Here is a 24,896-nt window from a genome sequence, read left to right on the forward strand (position 1 = left end):
TGTGGCCATATCCTTTCCTCCACAATATCTCTGTACACTCAGTGGTTAAGTGGAGCCACACTCTGAGAGGAGGTCAAAGGAATGAAACCGCTTTTCCAGGGTGACACAAAGAGCTAATTTGGACCTAGAACAGGAATGAAGACATCCTTGCATTCTAATCCCAAGCCATGAATAAATGCACTATGGTGGTTGGTGGGGAGGTCTGTGCTCATCTGTCCCACATGGCTGAAGCTTTGTGTCCTATGCATAAGCGAAGCCTTTTTTGGCTTGCTTGTCTAGGCCACAGTGAAGGGCACCATGGCTCAGTCCGCCCAGGCCCAGAGAGATGAAATCACTTACTCAGCATCATCCTTCTAGCATGGGTCAGTGCTCCAGATCAAACCCAAATCTTCTGAGGCTACTGTCCAATCCGGTTGGACAGCTAGGTGACCCTGTGGATAGAGCAAGGAGGACTTGAGTTCAAATCTAGCCTTGGATACTTACTAGCTGGGTGACCCTGGGCAAGTCACTTAACAATCAATTCCTTATTTGTAAAGTGATCTGGAGAAGGAAATGGCAAACCAGTCCAGTATCTTCTCCAAGAAAATCCCCAAAGGGTTTTTACTCCTTTACTCAGAAGATTGTTGTTTACCAAGACTATCTGATACACGGATTGTAAAAAAAGAGCTCTTACAGCAATGATGTATTGAAGCAGCAGGATTATGTCCACTATATTATTGCCCTCTCACTTCCCCCCACCCGGAGAGGACCAACGCTTCCCTTTCCCTCAGTTCTCACTGACACTAGGCTACCAAGTCCTGCCAATTGTACTCCTGTGACATCTGTCAGATTCATCGTTTCCTCTCTATTGTTACTGATACCATCTGAGGACAGGCTCTTGTTAACACCTGGATTGTTGCACAGCCTTCTCAAAGGGCTTCAAATTCTACCTTTTCCCAGCTCCATTCCATCCTTTGTATTCATGGCACTGCCAGAGTCAGACAGGATTGAAACACCACAACAACAAAACCTATCCATTGTGTTAAGCCTTTGTTAAGTATTCTCCATGTCCAAGGCACTGTCCAAGGCTAAACCCTGAGAATACAAGGGCAAAATGAAATACAGATCTTACCCTCAAGGGGCTTATTTTCTCCTGAGGGGATAAAACATGCAAAAAGAGGAGTAAGCATGACATTAATTTAGGAGGAGAGGACAAGTATTAAAAAACCCTGAATCTGGAGTCAAATGATACAGGGTTCAAAGCCATTATTACCCTAAGCAAGATACTTAACCTTCTAGGTCCTGAGTTTCTTCATCTGTAAGGTGAGGTGGTCAGATCAGTTGCTCTGTGAAGTTCCTTCTACCTTTAGATCTAAAATCCTGGATTGCTTTGAACAAAGTCATTCAGGAAAAGCTTCCCATAGGAAGGAGGCACCACAAGAGTAGAGCCTTGAAGAAAGCTGTCTCAGGGTCTTTGCTGCACCCTGTCCCCACCCCACAGTCGGGGTGAGCTTCATTTCTCCATTTCTGTCCCATGGCTCACTTATCCAAGCAGAGTCCAAGAATAGGTAGGGTAGCCTTTCCCTGGAGCAGAAGAACTCCAGCAAGGCTTGCCATCATCCTCATTTGAAGAGAGAGAGAGAGAGAGAGAGAGAGGGAGAGAGGGAGAGAGAGACAGAGAGAGAGAGAGAGAGAGAGAGAGAGAGAGAGAGAGAGAGAGAGAGAGAGAGAGAGAGAGAAAGAAAGCTTCCCAGCAGCTGTGCCCCTTCTCCACCCTCTCATCCCTTTGACTTTGCTCTGGGCCTCAGTTTTCTCAAGTGTTAAATGAAGGAGTTGGATTAGGTACTCCCAAAGTTCTACCACTAAATTTCTTTTGCCAACCACTCTAGTTGGCTACATATTCCATGGGATAAAAAAACAAAAGAAAACAAAAACAAGATGGCGGTGGGTAAGTGGAAGGGATTGGCCAATAATACCTGCCTGAGCTATCACAGCTTCACTGAGTCCTGAGCTTAAACAAGACAGATCTTAGACATCACCTGATCCAATCCCCTTATTTTACAGGTTGGAGGGTCACAGATTTAGAGATGGGAGGGACCATAGATATACTCTAGTTCGATTTCTCAATTTTACAAATGGCTAAACCTAGTAGGCCCAGACAAGTCAAATTACTTGCCCAAGCTCCCATATATTTCCAGTAGCAGAGGTGGGCCCCTATCTCTAAATCTAATGATCTTTCCATAGCACTCTACACTCTTCTTTCAGGATAATTGTGAAAATAACATAAGGGAGAAACAAGCTCCCAGATTAAGTAAGTTCTGGGAGTTTTCATTAAATGTTTTTGGAAGTATATGGGCAAGGAAATGAAGTAATCCAAGTGAAGTAATCTTAGAAAACAATGGTTTTTAAGGTATTATGGTAGAGGATGGCTTAGAGAATCCTTAACCAAACAAGAAATAGAAGAAATCATAAAAGAAAATGGACATTTCTGACTCCAAAGATTTTGCAAAAACAAAATCAGGACAGCTAGGATGAAAAGGGAGGTTGTCAGTAGGGGAAAAAATCTTTGAGAAGAAGCGTGGTACAATGCACAGAGTGCTGGATTTTGACCCAGAGGATCCAGGTTCAACTCTTACTTCTGCTACTGCCTATGTGGCTTTGGAAAAATCACTTTAACTTCTCTAGGCCTCAGTTTCTTCATCTTTAAAATGAAGGGTTTGGAACAGATGGTCTCCAAAGTCCCTTCCTTGGGTAACTAGGTGGCACAGTGGCCTGGAATCAGGAAGACTCATCTTCATGAGTTCATATCTGACCTCAGACACTTTTCAGCGGTGTGACTCTGGGCAAGTCACTTTACCCTGTTTGCCTCAGTTTCCTCATCTGTAAAATGAAATGGAGAAGGAAATGGCAAACTACTCCAGTATCTTTGCCAAGGAAACCCCCAAATGGAGTCACAGAGTCAGACACAACTGAAGTAACTCAACAACAACAAAAGCCCCGTACAGCTCCAGATCCGTGATTTCTTTTATCTTTGATAGAAGTCTAATGTCCAAGACACGCAGGGAATGGACACAATGATATACGACCACATGTTGTTCCCCAAGAGATAGATGGCCAAAGGATATGAACAGTTTTCGAAAGGAGAATGATAATGTGACATCTGGCCCTGGAAACCCACTTAGGTTCTCAGGCTGCAGTTATCCAGGCTTGAGCTTGAAAGATGAGTGAGAAAACTCATTTTTTTAATTTTTAAACCAGGGTTGCCAAAGAAAGGGGTGGGAACGATGCTCGGGCAGTGTGATGGAGCAGTTCTGGCTGCAGGTTTCTGAGTTACACCCCTTATAAAGGGCTCCACAGATGCTCAGGAAAAGCCCGGCAGGCAGGAAGGTGGGGTATAAATAAATGTCAGTGTGCCAAGAGCTACTTTTCCTGAAATGTTTCACTGTGTCTAAAAATTACAAGGGAGGGCTTTCAAGCAGAATGCCAGAAAGATTTCTGGAGCTTGTTTAGGGGTGCATTACACAAGGGTCTTACTCATGGAGAAAAAGAAGAGTGGGGGAAAGGGGCGGGGATCAATTACCTCACTCCTTAATTGTAAGGGGCTTTCATACACACTAATAAGAGTTAGAACTTCTCATTGAAAATCACTCTTTTTCACAGTGAAAAACCCCTGAGCCCAGCCTTGTGAAGGGAGACCCACAGATTTTGCCCAGAGAGTATTGGGATGTGTCTGTTGGAAAGTTAGAAACTGTCCAGTGTTCAACACTCAAGGGAGGTCTTGTCTCTTATGCCATGAGGGGGATAAGGGCTCTAGTCTTAGAGTCAGGGAGACCTGTGTTCAAGTGTCCACTTCACATACATAGCTCCAGATTATGAGTATAAAGACTGTGTCTGTCTCACAGGGTTGTTGTGAAAAATCTGAAGATTTTCCATCTTAGAGATAATCCACCTTAAAGTACTGTCTGTCAGTTGTGTAATAAAGGGAAGGGAATAACATTTTTTTTGTAGCACCTCCTATATGCCAGGGATTGAGCTAAGTGCTTTACAAATGTTATCTCATTTGGCTCTTACAACAGCTCTGGGTGGTAAGTGATATTATCCCCATTTATAGAAGTTAAGTGACTTGTCCAGGGTCACAAAATAGTGAGTGTGTGAAGCAGGATTTGAACTTAGGTCTTCCTGACTATCCACTGTGCCACTGTGCCACCCAGTTGCCTAAAATGGCTTCCCTTAAAAAGTAACAGCAGACTGTTCTGCCATACTATACAGCCAGTCTCTCTCTCAAGCACACTTCACTCCCTGTGGACACAAGATTACAAGTCAGGCCCATCCTTAATGGCTTATACATCCAGGAAAATCACATTATCTCTTCCAACCTATTCTTTTTTAAAACATAATATTTCCCTCCCAATTGTGCGTACAAACAATTTTTAACATTCTTTTTTTAAAATTTTGAGCTCTGAATTCTCTCCCTCCTTCCCTCCCTTCCCTCTCCCTGAGACAGTAAACAATTTCATATGTTATACGTGTCTTCCAACCTATTCTTGCCCATTCCCTTCTCCATCTTACATTAAAAAAATTCAGTGAAGTTGGTTATAAGGGAAAAAGAAATCCCCACAGGTGAGTCTGATCAACATCTATACGGGAAAAGGCCCATCGGAGCTGCAAGGGGCATTTAATCCTGTTCCCCTTTTACAGATGAAGAAATAATTGAAGAATTTCATGTGAAATACTGTCTGTAAAGTGCTTTGCAAACTCTAAAGGGTTATATAAATACTAGATATTTTAATTGAACCCAGACCTTGGACACAAAATATAGCACCCTTTTTACCTGACTCAGGCCACTCTGACTAGGTCAGGGGTAGGGGAGCCTGCGGCCTTGAGGACCTAGGGGGCCACATGGCCCTAGTTGATGGGGGTAAGGGCACATGGGAAAGATTCTATCTGTTAGAGCTTCAGGCTTTAGCTAACCTCCAGTGTCCCTGTGGAGGTCCCAGCGGCAGCAGCAGGAGAAGTCCCAGCAGCCCCAGCAGTGTCACCCCTTATGCTGCGGCCTAGCTAGTAAGCCCTGTTTGTCCTTTATCTCAGGGATAATTCTGCTGTTGGCTCATGTCATAATATGTGCTGGGGCTTCAAACTGAGTGAGGCTGTTTGGACCAGCATCCTCCAGTTTTTGTAAGTTTTCATTTTTGTATTGATTTAGGGTTGACAGTCAACAGGCATTTATTAAAAGACTAAGAGTGTACTTCTGTCTGAATCATCCTCCTACACTGGTGGTGCAAATGCTCCTGCATCCACTTGGTTTTATTCTGCTTTTAATGTTGTAACTTTATTTTATTTATTTAAAAAATTGACCAGCATTTATTTTCTCTCCCTCCCTCTCACCCCCTCCAACGTTGGAGGAAGAAAAACAAAATAGCCCAAAAACTCTAGTCACAAGTATGGCCTATACCCATTTTACCCATGTGGAACCTGAGACTCAGTGGGGAGATGGAGATTGTCTTTGGTCATATAATTACTTGGGGCCAGAGACAGAACTTTCCTCGAGTGCTGTTTTCCTGACTCCTAGGCCAGTGTTCTTTCCATAACACATAGAAAACAATTTGTAAATTTAAAAATATTATTTTAAATGTCAGCTATTTTATGTGCTTCTCTCCATGATGGTACTTCTGTGTGCATGCATCTGCCATATTAATATTTTTATAAGGCCTCCACACCTTCTACACCCTTCCCTTTTGCCCCTAGCAAAAAAGCACACACCCAGTTCCCTGTGAGAGGAAAGCCAAGAATAGTCTCCCTTAGAAATCCTTGAATTGGACTGCCCAGTTAGCTCTGTTCCACTCCTGCCTCAAGGAAGGGAGGGTCATGGGAAGCAGACCCCCTGCCTGTGGTAGCTTGCTATCTCATCTTATCTTATCTCTGATCTTAGCCAGGGAAGGACAGGACCATAGAAGTAGAAGGGAGCCGAGTCCCCTCTATGGGTTGAGCTTGCATGTCCAATCTGGTGCTGAACACAAATCCTTCCACACCATCCCTAATGAATGGTCCTGGAGATTTTGCTTCAAAGCCTACAGTGAGAAGAAACCAGTTACCTCCCAAGATGGCGCATTCCTCTCATGAATTGTGCTAAGGATTAGGAAACTTTGCCAAGTCTAAATTTGCCACTTAGGTTCTGCTTACTGCTCCTCATTCTGCCCCTGGGGCAGAGCGAATAGGCCTACGTGAAAGTCCTTCAGACACTTAAAGGCTAATATTGGGATGTTCTTTTCTCTCAGCTAGCCAAGCTGAGTTCTTTCAGCCAATGCTCACGTTACCAACTCTAGTATTGTTTCTTTTGGCCACCATGTGATCACCTGCCCCATGCAAGTTCTCCATAAAATAGTCTTTTTGGCCGGCGTACATTTTTCATTCAAACAATGTGGCCAGCCCATCAGAGTTGCATTCTCTGAAGCATAGTTTGAATACTTGACAGTTCAGCTCGAGCAAGGACTTTAGTGTCTGGTACCTTATCCTGCCAGGTGATCCTCAGAATCTTCCTAAGACAGTTCAAATGGAAGCAATTCAGTTTCCTGGCATGGAACTGGTAGACTGTCCATGTTTCATAAGCATATAACAATGAGGCCAGCACAGTAGCTCTGTAGACCTTCAGTTTAGTAGTCAGTCTAATACCTCTTCTCTCTCAAACCTTTCTTTGGAGCCTCCCAAACACTGAACTAGCTCTGGTAATGCATGTGCCAACCTCAATGTCAATGTGTACATCCTTGGAAAGTACACTACCAAGGTAAGTGAACTTATCCACAGCATTCAAAACTTCTCCATTTGTTGTAACCAATGGTTCCACGTATGGATGGCCTGGTGGTGATTGATGGAGCACCTGTGTTTTCTTGGCGTTAATTATTAGACCAAAATTAGCACAGGCAGCAGAGAATTGATCCATACTTTGTTGCATCTCAGCTTCAGAGGCTGCATTGAGTGCACAATCATCTGCAAACAGAAAATCATGCACCAACACTCCCTCTACTTTGGTCTTGGCTTGAAACGATACAATGACACTCTCAAGGTCTCTCTCAAGAACTTTGGATTTGATTGTGCAACTTGGGAGACACTGGCACAGGACCACTCAGCATGGCATGCCAAGATAAGAAAAGGTGCTGTGCTCGATGAGCAAAGCAGAATTGAGACAGCACAAAGTAAACACTGGATGCGCAAATTTGGGATTTTCACCTCAAATATTCACACGGACTCTCTGTGCCCAACCTGTGGTAGAGCATTCAGAGCTCGTATTGGTCTGATCAGCCACAGTTGGACACACTGAGATTTCACTTTACAAGGTGATGTCATTTTGGTCCTCCTCAAAGATGAAGGACAGCCACTAGCCAACTCTAGGCTCTTCACCATCCTTGATGTCTTCGCAGATGCTCTTCATCGTATAGACATCCTTTCTAAAACGCGGTGTCCAGAATGGGGGCCCATCATCTCTGGGTTCCAGAACACTTTCCTCTTCTCAGTGCAGCTGAAGATTGCTTTAGCTCTCTTAGCTGCCATCTTATACTGTTGATTTGTATTGAGCTTGCAGTCCACTGACATCCTCAGATCTTTTGCAGACAATCAGATGACTAGCCATAACTTTCCCCTTCTGGTGTTGTCTTCCCCTGTGGCTACACTCCAAGGCCATACAGGCCAGCGGAGTAGCTCCTTGAGGTCAGGAAGGGAAGAGTAAACAATTATATAACACCTACTATGTACCGGTCACTGTACTAAGCACTTTACAAATATCTCATAAGATTCTTGCAACGACCCTGTGAGGTAGGTGCTGCTGTTATTATACTGAGGCAGATGAAGGATGTGACTCGCCCAGGGTAAAACAGCTAGGAAGTATCTGAGGCTGAATTTGAACTCAGATCTTACTGACCGATAGACCGAGTGCTCTATCTTCCGTGCTCCTTGGCTGCCTCTGGATCCTTTAGGTGGGTGGAAAATGAGACCTGAGTGTTCCAGCCATATTGTGAACATATTCCTCCTATGCAGTGTTGTGAGGGGACCTTGGAAGTTGTGAAGAAGTTGTGTCAGGGCCTGAGAAAGCTGAGGTGGAATTACAAAATGTTAGGCCTGGGAGGGACCTTAGAGATTATCTTGTCACTGCAGCCTTCACAACATATCTTCCATCTGTCCCCGCCCCTCCACCCCCTGCTTGTAATATTGCAGTAGCCTCCTCAATGGGCTCCCTGGCTTGAGTCTCTCCATTTTTCACCAAGATGGCAGTGAGATGGTGCAGTAGATAGGACCAGAGGGAGACACCTGCAATCTGAGTGACCTTGGGCAAGTTTTGTTTGCCTCAGTTTCCTCACCTATAAAATAGGGATAATAATAGTTGTGGGGATCAAATGAGATAGCATTTGTAAAGCACCTCATACAGAGCCCAGCACATAGTAGGTGTCACACAAATACTACCTTTTATCGTTGTTAAGACGCCAAAATGATTTCCTAAAGCATAGCACGGGCCGCATCAATTCCCTGCTCAACAAACTCCAGTGGCTTCTCAGCTTGAATGCAGACTGAGCTGTTTGGTGTTGAAAGGCCTGCACAAACTGGCTCCAATCTCCCCTTGCAGCCTTATTACATCTTCCCCTTTCACACAAAGCAAACTAGCTGCCTTCACATACTGTATTTCATCCCTTATCTCCAGGCCTTTGTAAAGACTGTCCACCCCCCCCACCATGCCCTAGCATGTATGTGTGTGTGTGCGTGCATGCGTGCATACATACATACATTGTATAGTACATGTCTACTGTATTTGCCACATATGTGCATATTATGTATATAAGATGCAGTATATAGGCATATGCACGATATATGTACATAATACATGCATGCTATGTATATATACTATATGTATGTATGCCTACTGTATATTACATGTATGTATGTGTAGATAGACACCGCATGGTATAGATACACACTGTACAGTACCCATGGTGACGTACCACGTATGCATGTGTGTATATACTATGTACATTTGTCTATGTGTATATATGCACATGTACTGTTTGTATTATATATGTCACATGATATTTGTAGCCTCTATGCTATGGCATATACTATTTAGATTATATACATTATGTTTATAATATGTGCCTTATTTTACGTTTGTACGTTATAGAATTATAGTATATACACTATTTATAGTATAACTATTTTATATTTGTACATTCTACTATATAGTATATACATCATTTATAATACATGCACTACATATGTTCACACACACATGCCATATATACCACACGTACTACATGTATGTGGATACGTATAGGTATACTACATAGTATATGTATGCTACAGATAATCTATATATGCCTATATACTATATACTAGACTATAAAGTCTATACATATAGACTTTTTATGCTATATATAGTTACTCTGTAATATACACATACACACACATAGGCACTAGTCCCTCCATTCCTATGGTATAGTATATTCCCCTTCCCCTCTGTCTCTTAGAGTCTCTAATTTCTTTCAAAGCTCAGTTCAGACTCTTTAGGGGAAGATGATGGTTTGGTTTGGGGCATGCTGAGTTTGAGTTACTGGCAGGACTCTCCAGGAGTTGCAGTTAGAGATTTGGAATTGGGATTCAGGAGAGAGAGATTAGGACTGGTTATAAAGATTTGCATGGTATCTGTGTTGGCATGATAATTAAACCCGTGGGTTCATAGAGAACAAAAAGAAGAGGGCTCTGGACTGAGCTGGAGAGTGGACAACAAGGCAAATCAGCTTGCAAATTGAAGTTCTCAAATATGAGGAAAGGGGTTGGGAAAAGGGGAAGACTGTGAGCCAGGTCCTGACCTTCTAGAGAAATGAGGGAGGATGCCTGCCACCAGGATGGGGATAAGATGATTCACCTGGGTGCAATGAAGGAGCAGAGGTTGCTGAATGAAGGTGGGGGGAGGGTCTGGTGAGGAAGCTTGCCTACTCCCCTATCCAGCCCATTGCATAGCAGGCATGTATATCCAGCACTAGAGAAGATGGTTAGGACTGCAGTAGAGGAGTGAATCTTCTTTAAATGAGAAATCAAGAAAAACAAAACTCCTATTACAAACATATATAGTCAAGTAAATAAATTCCTGTATTGGCTATGAAAAAAAATTCTCAATCTGTATTCTTGAGTTCATCACCTCTCTGTCAGGAGATGGGTAGCATGCTCTCTGGATTTGTGGTTGATCATTATATTGATCGGAGTTCCTAAGCCTTTCAAAGTTATTTGTCTTTACAATATTTGCCTTTGCATATACTGCCAAACTGGTTCCGATCTCCTTGTTCTGTACCAGTTCAGAACAAAGCTTCTTGGGCTTCTCTGAAATAATTTCTTACAGCACAGTAGGGTTCAATTACATTCACATGCCAGACCTTGTTCAGCCACTCCCCAATTGATGGGTATCTCCTCAGTTTCCCATGCTTTGCCACTATAAAAAGAGCTACTATAAATATTTTTTTGTATAAATGGGTCTGTTTCCTGTTTCTTTGATGTCTTTGAAGTATAGCACCAGTAGTGGTATCATTGGGTCAAAGAAGAATGCATAGTTTAAACAACTTTTGGGGCATAATTCCAAATTGCTTGATCAGTTTATAGTTCTACTAGCAGTTCATTAATGTACCTGTTTTCCCAGAATGCTTTCAGCTTTTCTCATTTTCCTTTTTGATCAACTTTACCAATTTCATGGGTGTGAGGTGGGACTCCAGAGGTGTACATCATTTCTCTAATTATTAATGATTTAGAGTATATTTATATGGCTATTGATAGTGTGGATTTCTTCCTCTAAGTACTGACTGTTCATATCCTTTGACCATTTATCAATTGGGGAATGGCTCTTTTTCTTATAAATTTGAATCAGTTCCCTATATATCTTAGAAATAAGTTCTTTATCAGGAAACATGCTGCAAAGATTTTTTTCCCCTATGTACCTGCTTCTCTTCTAATTGTAGCTGCATTGGTTCTGTTTGTGCAAAACTTTTTTTTAATTTATGTAATCAAAATTGTCCATTTTACCTTGTGTGATCTTCTCTGTCTCATTTGGTCAGGCACTCTTCCCCTATTCATATCTGACAGGTACTTTCTTCCTTGCTCCTCCACTTTGCTTATTTTGTCACCTTTTATGTCTTGGAGTTTACCTTGTTATGTGGAGAGAGATGTTGGTGTATATCTAGTTAAAGCAGGGATACAATCATTTTTGTGCCATTGGTACCTTGGGCAAGTTGCTGAAACCTATGGATCCTTTCTCAGAACAATGTTTTTAGAGGTATAAAATAAGATAGACAGGAAACCAATCATATTGAAATACAAAAGAAACCAAATACACTGAAATATAGATTTAATTTTTTCCCTATCCAGCATGATAGGCCCCCTGGGTTTGGAGGTTAAGAACTTTAACCCGTAGGTTAAGAACTCTTGCCCTTATGTCTATGGTGATGTGTCCCCACCCACGTCAACTCCATTCAAGTAAGGTAATCAAGAAGTCAAGTAGGATTTGAGACCCTCTAACATCTGTGATAGAAATTGTTCTTGCTTTTCTGACTTCAGATCACAATCAGGACTCCTATTCAACAGCGGCTGGAAGGAGCATTTTGGACAGTCCCTCGAGGATGCTTCAGCCTTTCCTACCCAACAGAGGAAAGACACCAGGGACCCTTCCCAGCATCCCGCTGCCTGTGAGGAACACCATGCTGGCTGCTGCCCTCTTCCCGGAGTTTCTGAAAGAACTGGCAGCTTTGGCCCAGGAGCATTCAATTCTATGCTACAAGATCCTGGGTGATTTTGAGGAATCTTATTGTTAGCCCTTAAAAAAAATAGCAAACAAAAAACCAGGTTTGTGCAGTTTTAAGAAAGGGTTTTAGTGTTTTGACCGATTTTTAAATACAAAGCTGCTTATAAAAATTTCTACTTTGATATTTCCTGACAATACTTGATCTGGGAGGGGAATAACCTCTTTATATATTCTCTCTCTCCACTGGGCCTTATGATCTTCTGCTGTGTAGAACTTAAGTCTCATAAGGTGATGGTTTGCAAGAGGGCTTGTTTGTCATTGCCCAACTTCTCCCCAATTTTTTGTTTGTCATCCTGTTCTCTTCCCCCCCTTGGGCCTTTGAGCTGGTCTGCACTTGGACCGACATTTGTTTGGGGCTACCCTGGGAGTCTCAGGCATGCTCCACTCCCTTGGAATCTCTCATCACCAGGCACACCTGGTCTTCTCTAGGGCCTTAATGAGGGGAAACGATTGCCAAGGGAACATGACTGAGACTTAGCAGACTGCTCCTGTGGCCTTCCGTCCAAGTTACCAGGTTCTTTAGAAGCAAGAATGGAAAGAAATGGAACCCCTGGGCCTTCTTTGCATCAACTGAAATCAAGCGTCTCTCTGCATTTTAAACCTAGGACTTCACTGCAAAACAAGTGTGCTATTCACCTTATCTTGCCTTAGGGTGTGGGAAGCCAGCTGGCCACCAGGAAAGTCAGATGCAAGGAGTGGGAATGCATGGAATTTTCCCCTTGTGTTTGCGAGCTAGACTTACTTTGATCAGCCTCCCCTTGCTCCCTAAGCCTTACCTGGTGAGATCTGCACATAATAAAATGTTCCTATGCAAGTGGCAGCCTTGTTTCTTAGGAGACTGATTTATTTCTCTCTTGACCAACTAAAGAAAGTCCAGCATCCTTTACTTATGTCTGAAGGACAGTTAGTTATTTTTCAAGTGCTCCCGAAAAGGAAACCCATAGACTGGAGACAATTTCATTGCATTTGGGGAATTTGTGTGAACTAAATTTGTGTGAACTAAGTGCTACCTGTAGAAACACAGGTGATTTTATACAGTTGTGTCCTTTTTCTAATACGTCATTGCGCTCTGCAGAGAGGTGTTGTGTGGTGTCCTCTCCCCTCCACCCTGGGAGCCAGGTGAGCAGATGCACACAGCTTCCTAAGAGCTGTGCTGAGCCGAGTAGCTGCTGCTGCTGCTGCTTCACTCCACAAGGAAATTCTGCTTCCTGAGTAATGGGATTCATTAGGTGTGCCTAATGTGGGCTGTAACACTGTAGTTGCCTCACTATCCTCCCAGTTAAAGAGACATTCCTTCAATCACCTCTGGAAGGGAGAAACTAGAAATAACTGCGAGTGCAACATGGTTCTAGATGTAAACATTGTTTGGAGTGTGGACTCATCCTCTCCCCTTCTCTCCTTGTGCCCTATTCCACCTTCCACCCCCATCCCCTTGTTTTCAGGCAGATCTCTCCAGGGTAGAAAAGCCAATTCGTAATAAGCCAGCAGTATTATGAAGGAAGGAGATCAAAAAAGTCTAGCTTTGTGCTCTGTTTCAGGCAAGAAAAACAGACGGAGTCCCCCGGGTGTGGGCTGTCCTCATCAAGTAAGCTTCTTCTCAAGGGACCAGTTATGAAAATGATTTTGAAGTGCTGGTTTAATCCTGATGGAAGCTGAGAAGGCACCAGCATTGGCCATTTTAAAGATCATGAAGCGAACAGAACATGAGGGCCAGTGCCTGTCCAATGGAAGACTTAGGAAATAAGAGGGAATTTGACCAAGGCGAGAGCTAGGAGGCAATGTGGTTTAATGGAAAGACCAGTTGGATTTGGCTCCCTATGTGGCCCTGGAGAAAGCACATGACCTTTCTAGATCTCAGTTTCCTTACGTAAAATGAAGGAGCTCGGGGGTTGGACTAGATGGTTTCTAATAAAGTCTCTTCTAATTCTAAGACTTCTGATTCTATGACCTCTTAGGGAGTATATGAAAGCCTTAGTTCTGGGATTCTCAGTGAGAAACCAAAGTCCCATTTTTTTTTCTGCCTTGAAAATCTTTGCCTTAAAGTAAGCTCTCTTGGCTAGCAGTTGGGCAGCCTAAGCATTTCAGAATGGAAACCTCTCACGTGCTTGAATCTCTGGGCCCTTGGTTGTATTTTCAGATCCCCAAAGGTCTCTGTTTAGAAGAGAGTATGGTTTGCTATGGAGAGCTAATTGTGGAGTGGGGAGGGGGCGTAGGGGAGGTGTGAAGAAGGACTTTTAAACTCTCATTTCAAGGGATGATTTAAATCTCCCAGACCAGAACCTTTGAACTTTAACTATGTTCTTCAAGTATTTCCTTCTGTTTAGACTATCTAATTAAATTGCTAAACCCAAAAGGGTTTGCTCCTACTCTCTGCATCATCTTTTTTTCAGATGTTACAGAAGGACTCTGTGCTCGTTTTCTTTGGGGAAGAATAAGAATTTGCTTTTATGTCTCATATCTTTTTTAGTCAACTATCTGTCTTCTCCATCAGTGCCCCTAATGGAAGAAAAGGTGATATGCATCACTCATCACAGGGTTGTTGAGAAGCCTTTAACCTACATGTATAGAAAACAAGTTAGACCTCTACTAATTCTGAATTTGAAAATAGGACGGGGCTATTTGTGAACAAATACTGCATCTCTAGGCCTGCCCCTTCAAAGCTGTGACCAAGGTTATCTGAAATGAAATTTGGGGACAAACTGAGCCCAGGAAGCCAGGTCTGAATAAATAAGAGTAGGGATTGGAGGGGGGAGGGATCACATATGCTGCTTCTCTTGAGGATGCCCTGGAGGAGGTGGTGAGGAAGTAAATGGAATGAGGTGGGCAAGGAAAATGGGGAGTGGGTTATGAGGTAACACCACAGAGGAACCACAAAGGTTTGTGGTGGCTTAATAAGGCAGCCAAGAAGTTAATCCTGAACTACCTGTGAAGTTAAGCTGATTTAGGGGCATGAAAGGAAACTTGAAAGATGGATCCTGATAATATAAGGTTCTAAAAATGGAAAAGGGGTGATAATGAAAGATCCCCTGTGCAATAATCAGAATAAGTAGGAAGTTAGGATGGAGATAAAAGAGGATAAATGCCTAATTTTCTTTCTGGCCCTTAGACACTCTCACTTCAAAAAATTGGGTATAGCTTCTTCTGCTGTAATGTAAAATTAGAAAAGGAATCTGGAGGAGGATGGCTGTGGAATGAGATTATTTTGAGTTTCTAAAAATAAGAGTAGTGGCTGGATTTTAATACAGTGTGACTGACAGCCCTCCTAGATTTGGAGCCGGGCCAGGGCTCCAGACCTTTCTCTGCTATTTTATGATCTTGCCTAACTGACCTCACCTCTGTGAACCTCACCTTCTTCATGTGTAAAACAAGGGTTGAGTTGGTTGATGTTGTAGTCCTTTGTGTTTCTAAATATGTGATCTTTAAAACAGAGAAGGGAGGGCACTATGGTTCTGCTGATTTGGTCCCGAGGTGGGGCCACACCAGCTTTGTAGACTTAGGGAAGGAAGGATACTCACTAAGACACGGACTGGCTGAGGTCCAGAACTTTGTGGGTTGCCCATTTCAGCTTTAATCTCAATTCCAGTTTCCAACACTTTTATTCTGAACTGACCACATTTTATGATTCAAATCACAATAGTACACATAAGGCAGCCTGATTTTGAAAATGGGCAAATATTTTAATTTAATTTTAAAAATACCAGGGGAAGTTTCTAAAAGGGAGTGGGGGGTGGGGTGGAGAAAGAAATTAGGCAAGGTTGGTCCTGAGAGTTTATTTTCAACCTTATCTCTCATTAGTAGAGAGGGGAATACTATGGCTTAAGTACTTTTTTCATTCATATGAAATGGGTTTTCTTTATGGTCCAGTGCTTTGCTCAGGGGAGGTAGGGAAGGGGGAGTGAAAGGTGAGCCTGAGTTTGTCAGGTGTATGAGGATATGTATCTGGTCCACTCAGCAAAGTCTTTCCACTTGGGGAATTGGATGGGTTTTATTTGACTCAGCGGTAGTAGAAATAAAAGTTAGTATCATTTGGGTTGACAGAAGGATCTTTTTGTGGCTCGAGGCTGCAAAGCATTCTGCTTGTTTGCCCTCATCAGGCCTTCTCCAGGGGCAGTCACCAGTTCTCATGGCTGGTTTTGGATATCTGCAAAGGAAGTTGTCTTCCTAGCCAAGGAAGAAGCCATTCTCTCCTTGCCCTCTACTTGTCTAATGGCAGAATGGCTAGTGTAAAACCATTTCCTCTCCATATTTCTGATTTCTTCCTCTAGAGGTTCTTGGCTTTCTGCATCTTTTGGGATGGTTTGGAGCGAAGGGTAAGGGTGGCCCACTCTGGACCAGGAGACACACAAGCAAGCATGAGGCAATGTTCTTTACTATAGAAGCCTTGTTTTTTTTTCTTTTTTTAAGAAACACCCACACTACTGTCCCACATTTGCCATAGGTCCCCAGCTCCTGCTTTAGGACTCCTTGATTTAATCAGCTGTTACTAGTGCTGTGTTTACAGAAATAGCTGTCCCCGTTGGCCATTTGTATGAAAGATTTTATTGCAGGGTGGTGATGATTACACATGCTACTTGGTTGTGCATGAACCTCAGCTAGCCTGGCAGTATTAACTGTGGCAGGCAACAGGCAGCAAGGTCAAGCTAGCAGCCATAGGTCACTGCTGTGCTATGGTCACTGCTGTGCTATGCTCCCTGCCCGAGCCCTCTTGGATATCCGTCATTAGTTTGCATATCTCTTGACACCCAACTCTATGCTAAATCATTCCTAAGAACAGAGTAGTGGAAAGGTTTAGATCCACTCCTCCTTACAGAAAGTATGTAATTGAGCAAACACTTTTTAGGACAAAATAGAGTTAACTTTGGCTTTCTTAAACCTAATATTCATTAGCAAAAAAGCTCTCAGAAGGGGGGAAGACTTGTATCCCAGATGATTCTATGCCCATAAATCGTTTCTTCACTCAAGCATTTAATAGCCCATTAGCAACCAACTAGTCCTTGTTCTGGAGGGCAGATTATCCTGGCAGCTCATTAACTGGGTAAACTGGGCTTTGGCCAAATGGATGTGGGTGGGATTTGAGTGAGGCTCTTTCTAGACAAGAGAGGGGAGGAGCAGGAAAAGAGGGTATTTCTTAAGTATGGTGGCAGGTTATGGGAAGGTAGCCAGACCCTCTGACCTCGTTTCTAGGAATGAAAGGGGTTTCAGCTTCCAAGCCACACTGCACCAAAAGGTATATCTTTTATTAAGTCTGGTGCAGTGGAAAAAACATTGGATTTTGAATGAGAAATATTGAGGGGCAGCTAAGTGACTCAGTGAATAGTGCACCAGCCCTGGAGTCAGGAGGACCTGAGTTCAAATGTGGCCTCAGATACTTGACACTTGCTGTGTGACCTGGGCAAGACACTTAACCCCAACTGCCTTGCCTTCCCCCCTCAGGAGAAAAGAATTAGAAGGCTCAGATTCAATTTTGGGCCAATCATTTAGCTTCCTAATCTACAAAATGAGTATTGGATTAGATTGCTACCCTTTCTTCCAGCTCATTTTATGAAATCCTACTCAACTCCCTTAATCAAGTCCAGTATTTAAAATTCCAGCAATGAAGTTGGCAAACCATCCAATCCATCCCAGATGTCTTTTGTGGCCTCCCAAAATCTGCCATGGAGGGTCAACAGGCTTCTTACTTAGTCAGTGCATGATCAGTGGCTGATTTCAGTTGGTGGTTTCCTATTATTAGCCTATTTTATTTGTATAGGTTGGTCCCTTGTTCACTTTGGTTTTTATCTAACCCCTGGGGGCTTTAGCCATCTGTACATTCACTATCTGGCATTAATACCTAGCAACCTTTGGCCTCTTTTGGACTGACTCTTCTTGAAATGGTCATGCCAATTTCTTCCTCTCAAGGACAAACTGGGCTTATGTTAACTCATGCTTTTATTAATAAGCAGGCTCTAGCAAATCAACAATTATCTCCACCCACTGCCCCATATGACTCCTGTATGTATCTATGACAGTATAATGGTATATCTTAATTCAGACCATAAAAGCTTCCTAGAGCTGAGACTGCTCTAAAGTTTTGTGCTTATTAGGTAACAAATGAGCCTTATATTTCCTCGAATGTCCTGAAGTAAGTGATGTTATTGCCTGACTTGTTAGGAGGAAACCTCTCCTGGGCAGTATCCCTTTTATTGAGCATTCATTTCAAAAGAGGGAGATTGGGATTTGATGTTGCCTGTCTTGAATGATTTCTAGGTAAGTCCCTTTAGTAGAAGAGGCAGCAACTGGCATGCCATGATACAACCACCAATTTGACCATTTAGCACTTTTTTCCCTTTTAAATAGTATTTTATTTTTTCCAATTACATGTAAAAACAATTTTTTCCAAACATTCTTTTTCTTTATAAAATTTTGATTTTCTCCCACTCTCTCTCTCCCTTTCCTTCTCCCTAAGATGGTAAGTAATTTGATACGGGTTATATACATCTACAGTCATGTAAGACATTTCCATGTTAGTCATGTTGTGAAAAGAAGAAAGAAAAAAAGTGCACCAAAAAAGTGAAAATAGTATGTTTGGTTCTGCATTCAGATTCCATCAGTTCTTTCTCTGGTTGTGGATAGTATTTCCTTCATTAGTATCCTGGTCTTGTCGTGGATCCTTGTATTGCAGAGAAGAGTTAAATCAATCATAGTTGATCATAGCACAAGGTTGCTGTTACTTTATACAATGTTCTCCTGGTTCTGTTCACCTTACTTTGCATCAGTTCATGTAAGTCTTTTCAGGTTTTTCTTGTAACAAATACCTGCTTGTTTTTTCTTATGCCAAACTGTATTCTATGACAATCATATATACCACAACTTGGTTGGCCATTCCCCAATTGATGGACATTCTCTCAATCTCCAATTTTTTTCCACCATAAAAAGGCTGCTATAAATACTTTTGTATATGTAGGTCCTTTTCCCTTTTTTATGGTCTCTTTTGGGATACAGACCTAGTAGTGGCATTGCTGGGTCAAAGCTTGCAGTTTGACTGCGTTCCAAATTGCTCTCTAGAACAGATGGATAACTTCATAACTCCAACAACAATGCATTAGTGACCTAATTTTCCCACATCTCCAGCATTTATCATTTTATTTTTCTGTCATATTAGCCAATCTGATAAAGTGTGAGGTGGTACCTAAAAGTTGTCTTAATTTGCAAATCTCTAATCAAGTGATTTAGAATATTTTTTTCATGACTATAGATACCTTTGATTTTTTTGTTAAAATTGCCAAGTGTTGTAACCTTGACATTTTTCATTGTGAATCTTCATTCTCTAATATGGTTTACAAAGACATTGGCTATTAAAAAAAATCTTCATAGAGCTGCTATCCTAATTAAGTAATGACTTAAGTTCTGAATCAACTGGGGAATGACATATATAGTCTTAGAAATTCAACTCAGTTCTCTACATATTTGAGAAATTAAGCCTTTTATCTGAGGTATTTGCTGTAAAAAATTGTTTCCCAGCTTTCTGCTTTTCTTCTACTCTTGGTTGCATTGGTTTTGTTTGTGCAAAACTTTTAAAATTTGCTATAATCAAAACAATCAATTTTGCATCTTGTGATGCTGTCTCTTATTTTGGTCTTCTCCATAGATAAGAAGGTAAACTATTCTTCACTCTCCTCATCTGTTTATTTAGTATCTCTTTGTGACAGGGAATAGCGCATAAATATACCTGGCTAAAAGTTAGGTGATTGTTTTTTTGGTAAAGAACAAAACTCAGATTTGTATTTTCCATAGTTTGATTTCTTCTGTCTTAATGCTTATTTAAACAAATGTAGTTTTTTTTTAACTAGGTGACTGACTGTAGAGGCACACACCTGTAATCCCTGCTAGGATCCTTGCCAGGAAGCTGAGGCTGTTGGATATTTTGAGTTGAGGAATTCTGAGTTTTTGGACCAGCAGCAGGACTAGAATCCAATTGGATGTCCATACGAAGTTTAGTACCAATATAATGACTTCCTGGGAGCACAGGGCCACCAAATCACCTAAGGAGAGGGCAGACTGGCTCAAGTTGTCAAAATAGAGGTTGTAATTTCCATGCCAGTCAGTATTGGATTTGGGCTCATAAGTGGCTGCTGCATTCCACCTGGGTAGGAGAGAAACCCAGTCTCCTCTTTTCCCATCCTCTCAAAAAAAAAAAAAAGTCACTTTGTAGAATCCTTGAGACCCTGAAGCTGCTGGTAAATTGTGTACAAGCTACATATAAATGAGGCTCTTGGAAAACAAGTTTCATTCCTTCCACATTACTCATAATCAACTTTCAAAACCTGGCTTTTAGCTAAAACTCCATCCCCATCTCAGTAGTAAAATAGGGCTAAAAAGGTTTTTTTAGGCCCATCTTTGTCCAGATGTACTGGCCAATTTATTTCACCTCTAGGTATATGCCCAGCCTCTTGAGTTCTAGCCATCAAGGTGACAGAACTGATCATTGTTATGATTAGATGTGATCAATTCCAAAGGAGTTCCATGAAAGACCACTTGCTAAGTAATTATTATTAAGGACAGTCAATTATTAAGGATCATCAAAACGGTACTAATACTTTTGCACAAACCATCCAATATAAATCTCTCAACAAGCTGTAGGAGGCAGGTAGAAGTATTTTTTTTTTTTTACCCATTTTTACAGATGAAGAAACTAAGTCTCAGAGAGCTTAAAATTTGTTCATTTAATAAACATTCAGTAAGTGCCTTTTATGAACCAAGTGTGGTGCTAGGTGCTAGAGAAAGACAAAAATGCAACAGTCCCTTGCCCTGGATGAGTTTACATTCTTTTGGAACTTACTGACTGCTGGTGTCAGACTCAAATAGACACATCTCTTCAGGTTCTATATTGACTTAGAAAACCACAAATTAAGATCATCTATGTTTTATTGTGTATTTTGTTAGACATCTCCAAGTTACCTTTTAATTTGATTTCCAGCTGCGTTCAGGAGCGTTGACTCCACCTTTTAGTTGTTTCTGGACTTAACTGCTCTCTCCATTTATGCTTAGGATACATGTAAAGTGCTACTTATTTAAGCAAATTTTTTCTTTACATAGTCTTATGACCATATCACATATTTCCACTCCTCTTACAATCTTTGTGATGTAAGGTGCACTACTGTATTCTCAGAAGAATCCTATTATGCCAATGTGGGCAAATTTCTTCCCTTCTTGGTCTTGTTTTTTCACTTATAAAAATGAAGGGGTGAGACCAAATGCCCTCTGGAAATCCTTCTTCTCTACACCTGTGGTAGGCAGTGGAAGGGTTTGAAGTCAGGTTTTCTGACTCCAAGGCTAGCGTTGAGCAGCTTAAAGCAGAAAGCTTGGTCCTGGTCAGTCTGGGGGGAGGGCCTGTTTTCCACATCATCTTTCTTACAGTCAGAGCACAGAGTATCAGCCACCAAACTCTACCGGTGGAACTTCAAATGACAGACGGCAAAGACTCCACCTTGGTGTTGACTCATACATTTTAATCAGATTTTCCTAGAATAGCAAAGAAGGGTACCAAATAAAATTCACACCCATGCAAAGAATGTATTTAAAATGGAATTTTACTGAGACCTACCGGAGGACAGAGCTACTGCTTTGTGGGGCTGTAAGCAAACAAATCACATTGTTTAGTTGAGGGTCCAAGTGAAATGTCTGTGATACTATATCTGAGTTTTTACAGTTGCCGTTAGGTCAACACGAAGTCCCTTTTGGGAGATCTTAAAATTTAGTAAGAGCCAAATGTCTGGAACGTACAAGATTTGGCATTTTAAAGGCCAAGTGTTTTAACTCTGACATTTTTCATTGTGAATCTTCCATCTCTGATATGGTTTATAAAGATGTTTGCTGTTTAAAAAAAATCTGGATAGAGCTGCCATCCTAATTAAGTAATGACTTAAGTTCTGAAAAAAGCCTGCCATGCCTTGGCCAAATTCTGTTACCCTAGAAGCCAGGGCCTTTTGGGAAAGACAGCAAATAGCAAAACTCTCCGTGTGTCAGGGACAGAAAAGGCTGCTTTCCCCGTCATTTGTGATTCATGGAATTATGGAATCTAGAGAGAGAAAGGAGTAGCAGGTCTGAGCTTCTTGTTTCCTGGGGAAGATCAGAGGAAGTAAATGGAGGCTTTTTGTTTGCAGGTCTGTTAGTTTTCAGTACTTAAGGGGGAAACCCTGCACGCATTTTTTCTTTCTTTTCTTGCGGATGGTAGAATCTTAAAATTCTACACAGCTACAGCATGAATGAAGAGGTTACCTGCTCATTCCTTGCTACTTATCTAATAATATTGAGAGTACAGCCATCATGAACCAATTCCTCTTTTTGAAAGGTAAGGGGGATACTTTCCTCCCCTCCATATTCTCTCAGGGAACGACCATCTCTGCTTGCTACCAAGTGGGTATTTGAAAACCCTGGAGGAATGGGAGAGAGGCTGGCAACATATTTCTCATGGTACAGCATTAAGTATAGGAAGAGGCGTCTTATGTATGCATTTTGTTTTCATCAAGGGCTGATGATGCTTTGAATCAAGCAGGGTCACTGCAAGATTTGACTTTCTTATTTTTGTCCCATGTTATTTAAAAACAGAAGAAAAAACCAAATTATCTTTAATAGCCAGTTTTGAGTCAGAGGTTACAGAGCATCCAGGTACAAAGGAGGTCTACTGTGCAATGTGGATAAAATGGTGTGACTGGTCATATAACATGAATAAAAGCAAGGAGGCCTTCATTTGGATGTCAAATTAAATATGAGATGATTATTTTGCAAAGGTCAAGGTCTCTATTTGCTAATTTAGAGTATTATGCTTTCTAGACAAAACAAGTCAACTTAATGTTACAGCTTTTTTGGGTCATCTGCACAATATTTGAATTGTAAGTTAATTTTTTTATGTGAAGTATGGGTATATATTTTATTCATTAAAATATTTGAAAACATCTCTTTGCCTTTTTTTCACCATAATCTCAGACCTTGCGTCCAAAGCTCTGGGTTCCTCGTATCATCACTGCTGAAAACCGAAGCGTCCTTATCAACCTGATGATGAGCAGGCTGGGGTGATACCACTGTTTCTCTGCCCCTGCACCTCCTACCAAAATCTTGTATGCAGATGCTGCAGTTCCTTTTGCCTGAACCAACCAATTTCTAGTGCTAAAAATATAGTGCTTAAATGACTGGATTTACTTTTTTTTTGTTTCCCTCTAAAGAGAAAAGCTGGTACATCCTTTGAAATCGTCAAGCTTGATTTATTTATTTCAGAATTCTAGAATCCGAGATTTTCAGCTGCTGCTACATTTCTAACTGAAACCCCATAAGCTCCCACTGGCATAGAAACAAACACAGGAGTAAGACCTTCTGTTCTCCTGTGGAGAATTTCCTGGTAATCTTGGTTGTGGGGATATGGTGCCAAGGGAAAGATATTTTGTAAAGAAAGTCTAGGCTGGGGGGGTGGGAATGCTGGCTGAGCTCTGGAGGCCAGGGCATGTTGCTGATGTGTGGTGGGCATGGTGGATTCCTGGTTGGCTCAGGAGACAATGAGACCCTGGAGATGGGAGCCCGTGGCCTTGAGGTCCTAAAGGGGCCCAGACACAGTCTATGCTTTCTTCATGCTCCTGTCAGGGGAGCCAGGCCCTGAGCTGCTCACTGCAGCTGTTTCTCTAGGATCTGTTTTATCTTGGCTGGGTCTGCCCGTCCTTCTGTTGCCCTTCGGACCATCCCAATCAGTTTGTTCACAACTTTCTGGTTTCCCTTCTTCACTGCCATGACCTTTGAAAGAAATGAAGAAAATACATATAAGAGGAAAAGCAAACAGTTGAACTAGGCAGTTGTTTCTCAGCCTTATCTAGGGGTGGGGAGAAAGGACCCTAAGGAAGGTTGAGTCTGGCCATCTTTGTTGACCTTGACCTTCTTTGTAAAGACAAGTCTATGAATCTGAAGATTTCTCTGGGTTCTGAAGGGAAATTTCCAAACTCTGACTTCTGATATAAATGAAGTGGAAATTAGCAAGTGACTGATGGCCTAGATCTGGGATAATCTGGAAACTCAACTCTCCTCCTTCCCTCTTTAATTCCTGTAATGATAAGAGGAGGGCACACCAATGGTGATTCAGCCAAGTTTCTTTCCTAAGTATTAAGAGCAATCTGAGCTTCTTAAAAGTCCTCTGAGTGAGCAAGTTCCCTAAGGGGAATTCAAAAAGTTTGATCAGAGCAAAGAGAGTCTCTCTAATTCTGCAGTAATGGCTCTCGGTAGTCACTGAAAATGCTATTTAAAAAAAAAATAAATCAGCACCTCTTTCAAAGCATTTGGAGGGTACGAGGCACTGAAGGCACATCAAACAGGAGCTAGTTAGGAGGCTGCTTGTGACCTTTGGCTCTGATGTTCCTCCATCCTTGGTTCTACCTGCACTCAAGCACTTCAGGAGGAATCCAACTTGGAGGCAGGAAGATGGAGACTACAGAAGCCCTGGCGCACACTTATTGTCTTTATCAAGAGCTCTTTATGGGGCTGTTAGTGTCTTCCAGTGAGCTGATGGCTAGGTGGGGACTATTCTCTAAGGGATGGCAATTTTTTTCTTCCCCATGTGGAAAAATCCCTCTAGACAATAAGATTAGACTGGAAGAGGGAGAGGCCTTAGTCATTTTAACTTGCCTATTTTGTGCTATGCTCAGAACACAAATTGACTTGGTTTTTAGCCACACTCCTGTCAAGAATTTTCTCCATAATTTAAAAATAATTTTCCATGCTGCCTTTACAATCACTTGCGGGCTTGAAGCTGGGAGTGTTTTCACTGCCATCTCTCCCCTCTCTCACTGCAAGACCTGCATGCTAGGTTCTTATGATGTGGTCCTCCTTGCTCTTGACAGCTTAGATGGGGTGGATGGAAAGTTATTTTTGGCAGGAGAAAGGCTGGGCACCTAAGAGGTCAAAATTTAGATTTGGCGATTTTGGTGACACTCCTATAAATAACTTTTTCATGTAAATTAAATGGTACCCAAAGGGATAAGAATTTCTAATGAAAATAGAGTTTGAATTGTCCCAACTGTCAAGGAGAATAAAAATACTCAAGCTGGGCCAGCTAGGCTGAGGGACAAAGTCCACA

The 24,896-nt window shown here is 41.9% G+C and overlaps 2 protein-coding genes across 13 annotated transcripts in view; one reads left to right on the plus strand and one right to left on the minus strand.

The window, feature by feature from the left end:
* FHIP1A (FHF complex subunit HOOK interacting protein 1A) overlaps positions 1–22,737 on the plus strand; it is a 368,975-nt gene extending 346,238 nt beyond the window's left edge. For all 10 annotated transcript variants that reach the window (XM_072621249.1, XM_072621248.1, XM_072621251.1 and 7 more), the window contains one exon: positions 11,560–22,737. In XM_072621249.1, the coding sequence (XP_072477350.1) occupies positions 11,560–11,813 (254 nt within the window). In that variant the 3' untranslated portion in view covers positions 11,814–22,737. The remainder of the gene's footprint in view (positions 1–11,559) is intronic.
* Positions 22,394–24,896, minus strand: part of GATB (glutamyl-tRNA amidotransferase subunit B) — a 137,514-nt gene continuing 135,011 nt past the window's right edge. For all 3 annotated transcript variants that reach the window (XM_072621254.1, XM_072621255.1, XM_072621253.1), the window contains one exon: positions 22,394–23,563. In XM_072621254.1, the coding sequence (XP_072477355.1) occupies positions 23,438–23,563 (126 nt within the window). In that variant the 3' untranslated portion in view covers positions 22,394–23,437. The remainder of the gene's footprint in view (positions 23,564–24,896) is intronic.

This window comes from Notamacropus eugenii, chromosome 6 (genome assembly GCF_028372415.1).
Source record: "Notamacropus eugenii isolate mMacEug1 chromosome 6, mMacEug1.pri_v2, whole genome shotgun sequence".
NCBI classification, from domain to species: Eukaryota; Metazoa; Chordata; class Mammalia; order Diprotodontia; family Macropodidae; genus Notamacropus; species Notamacropus eugenii.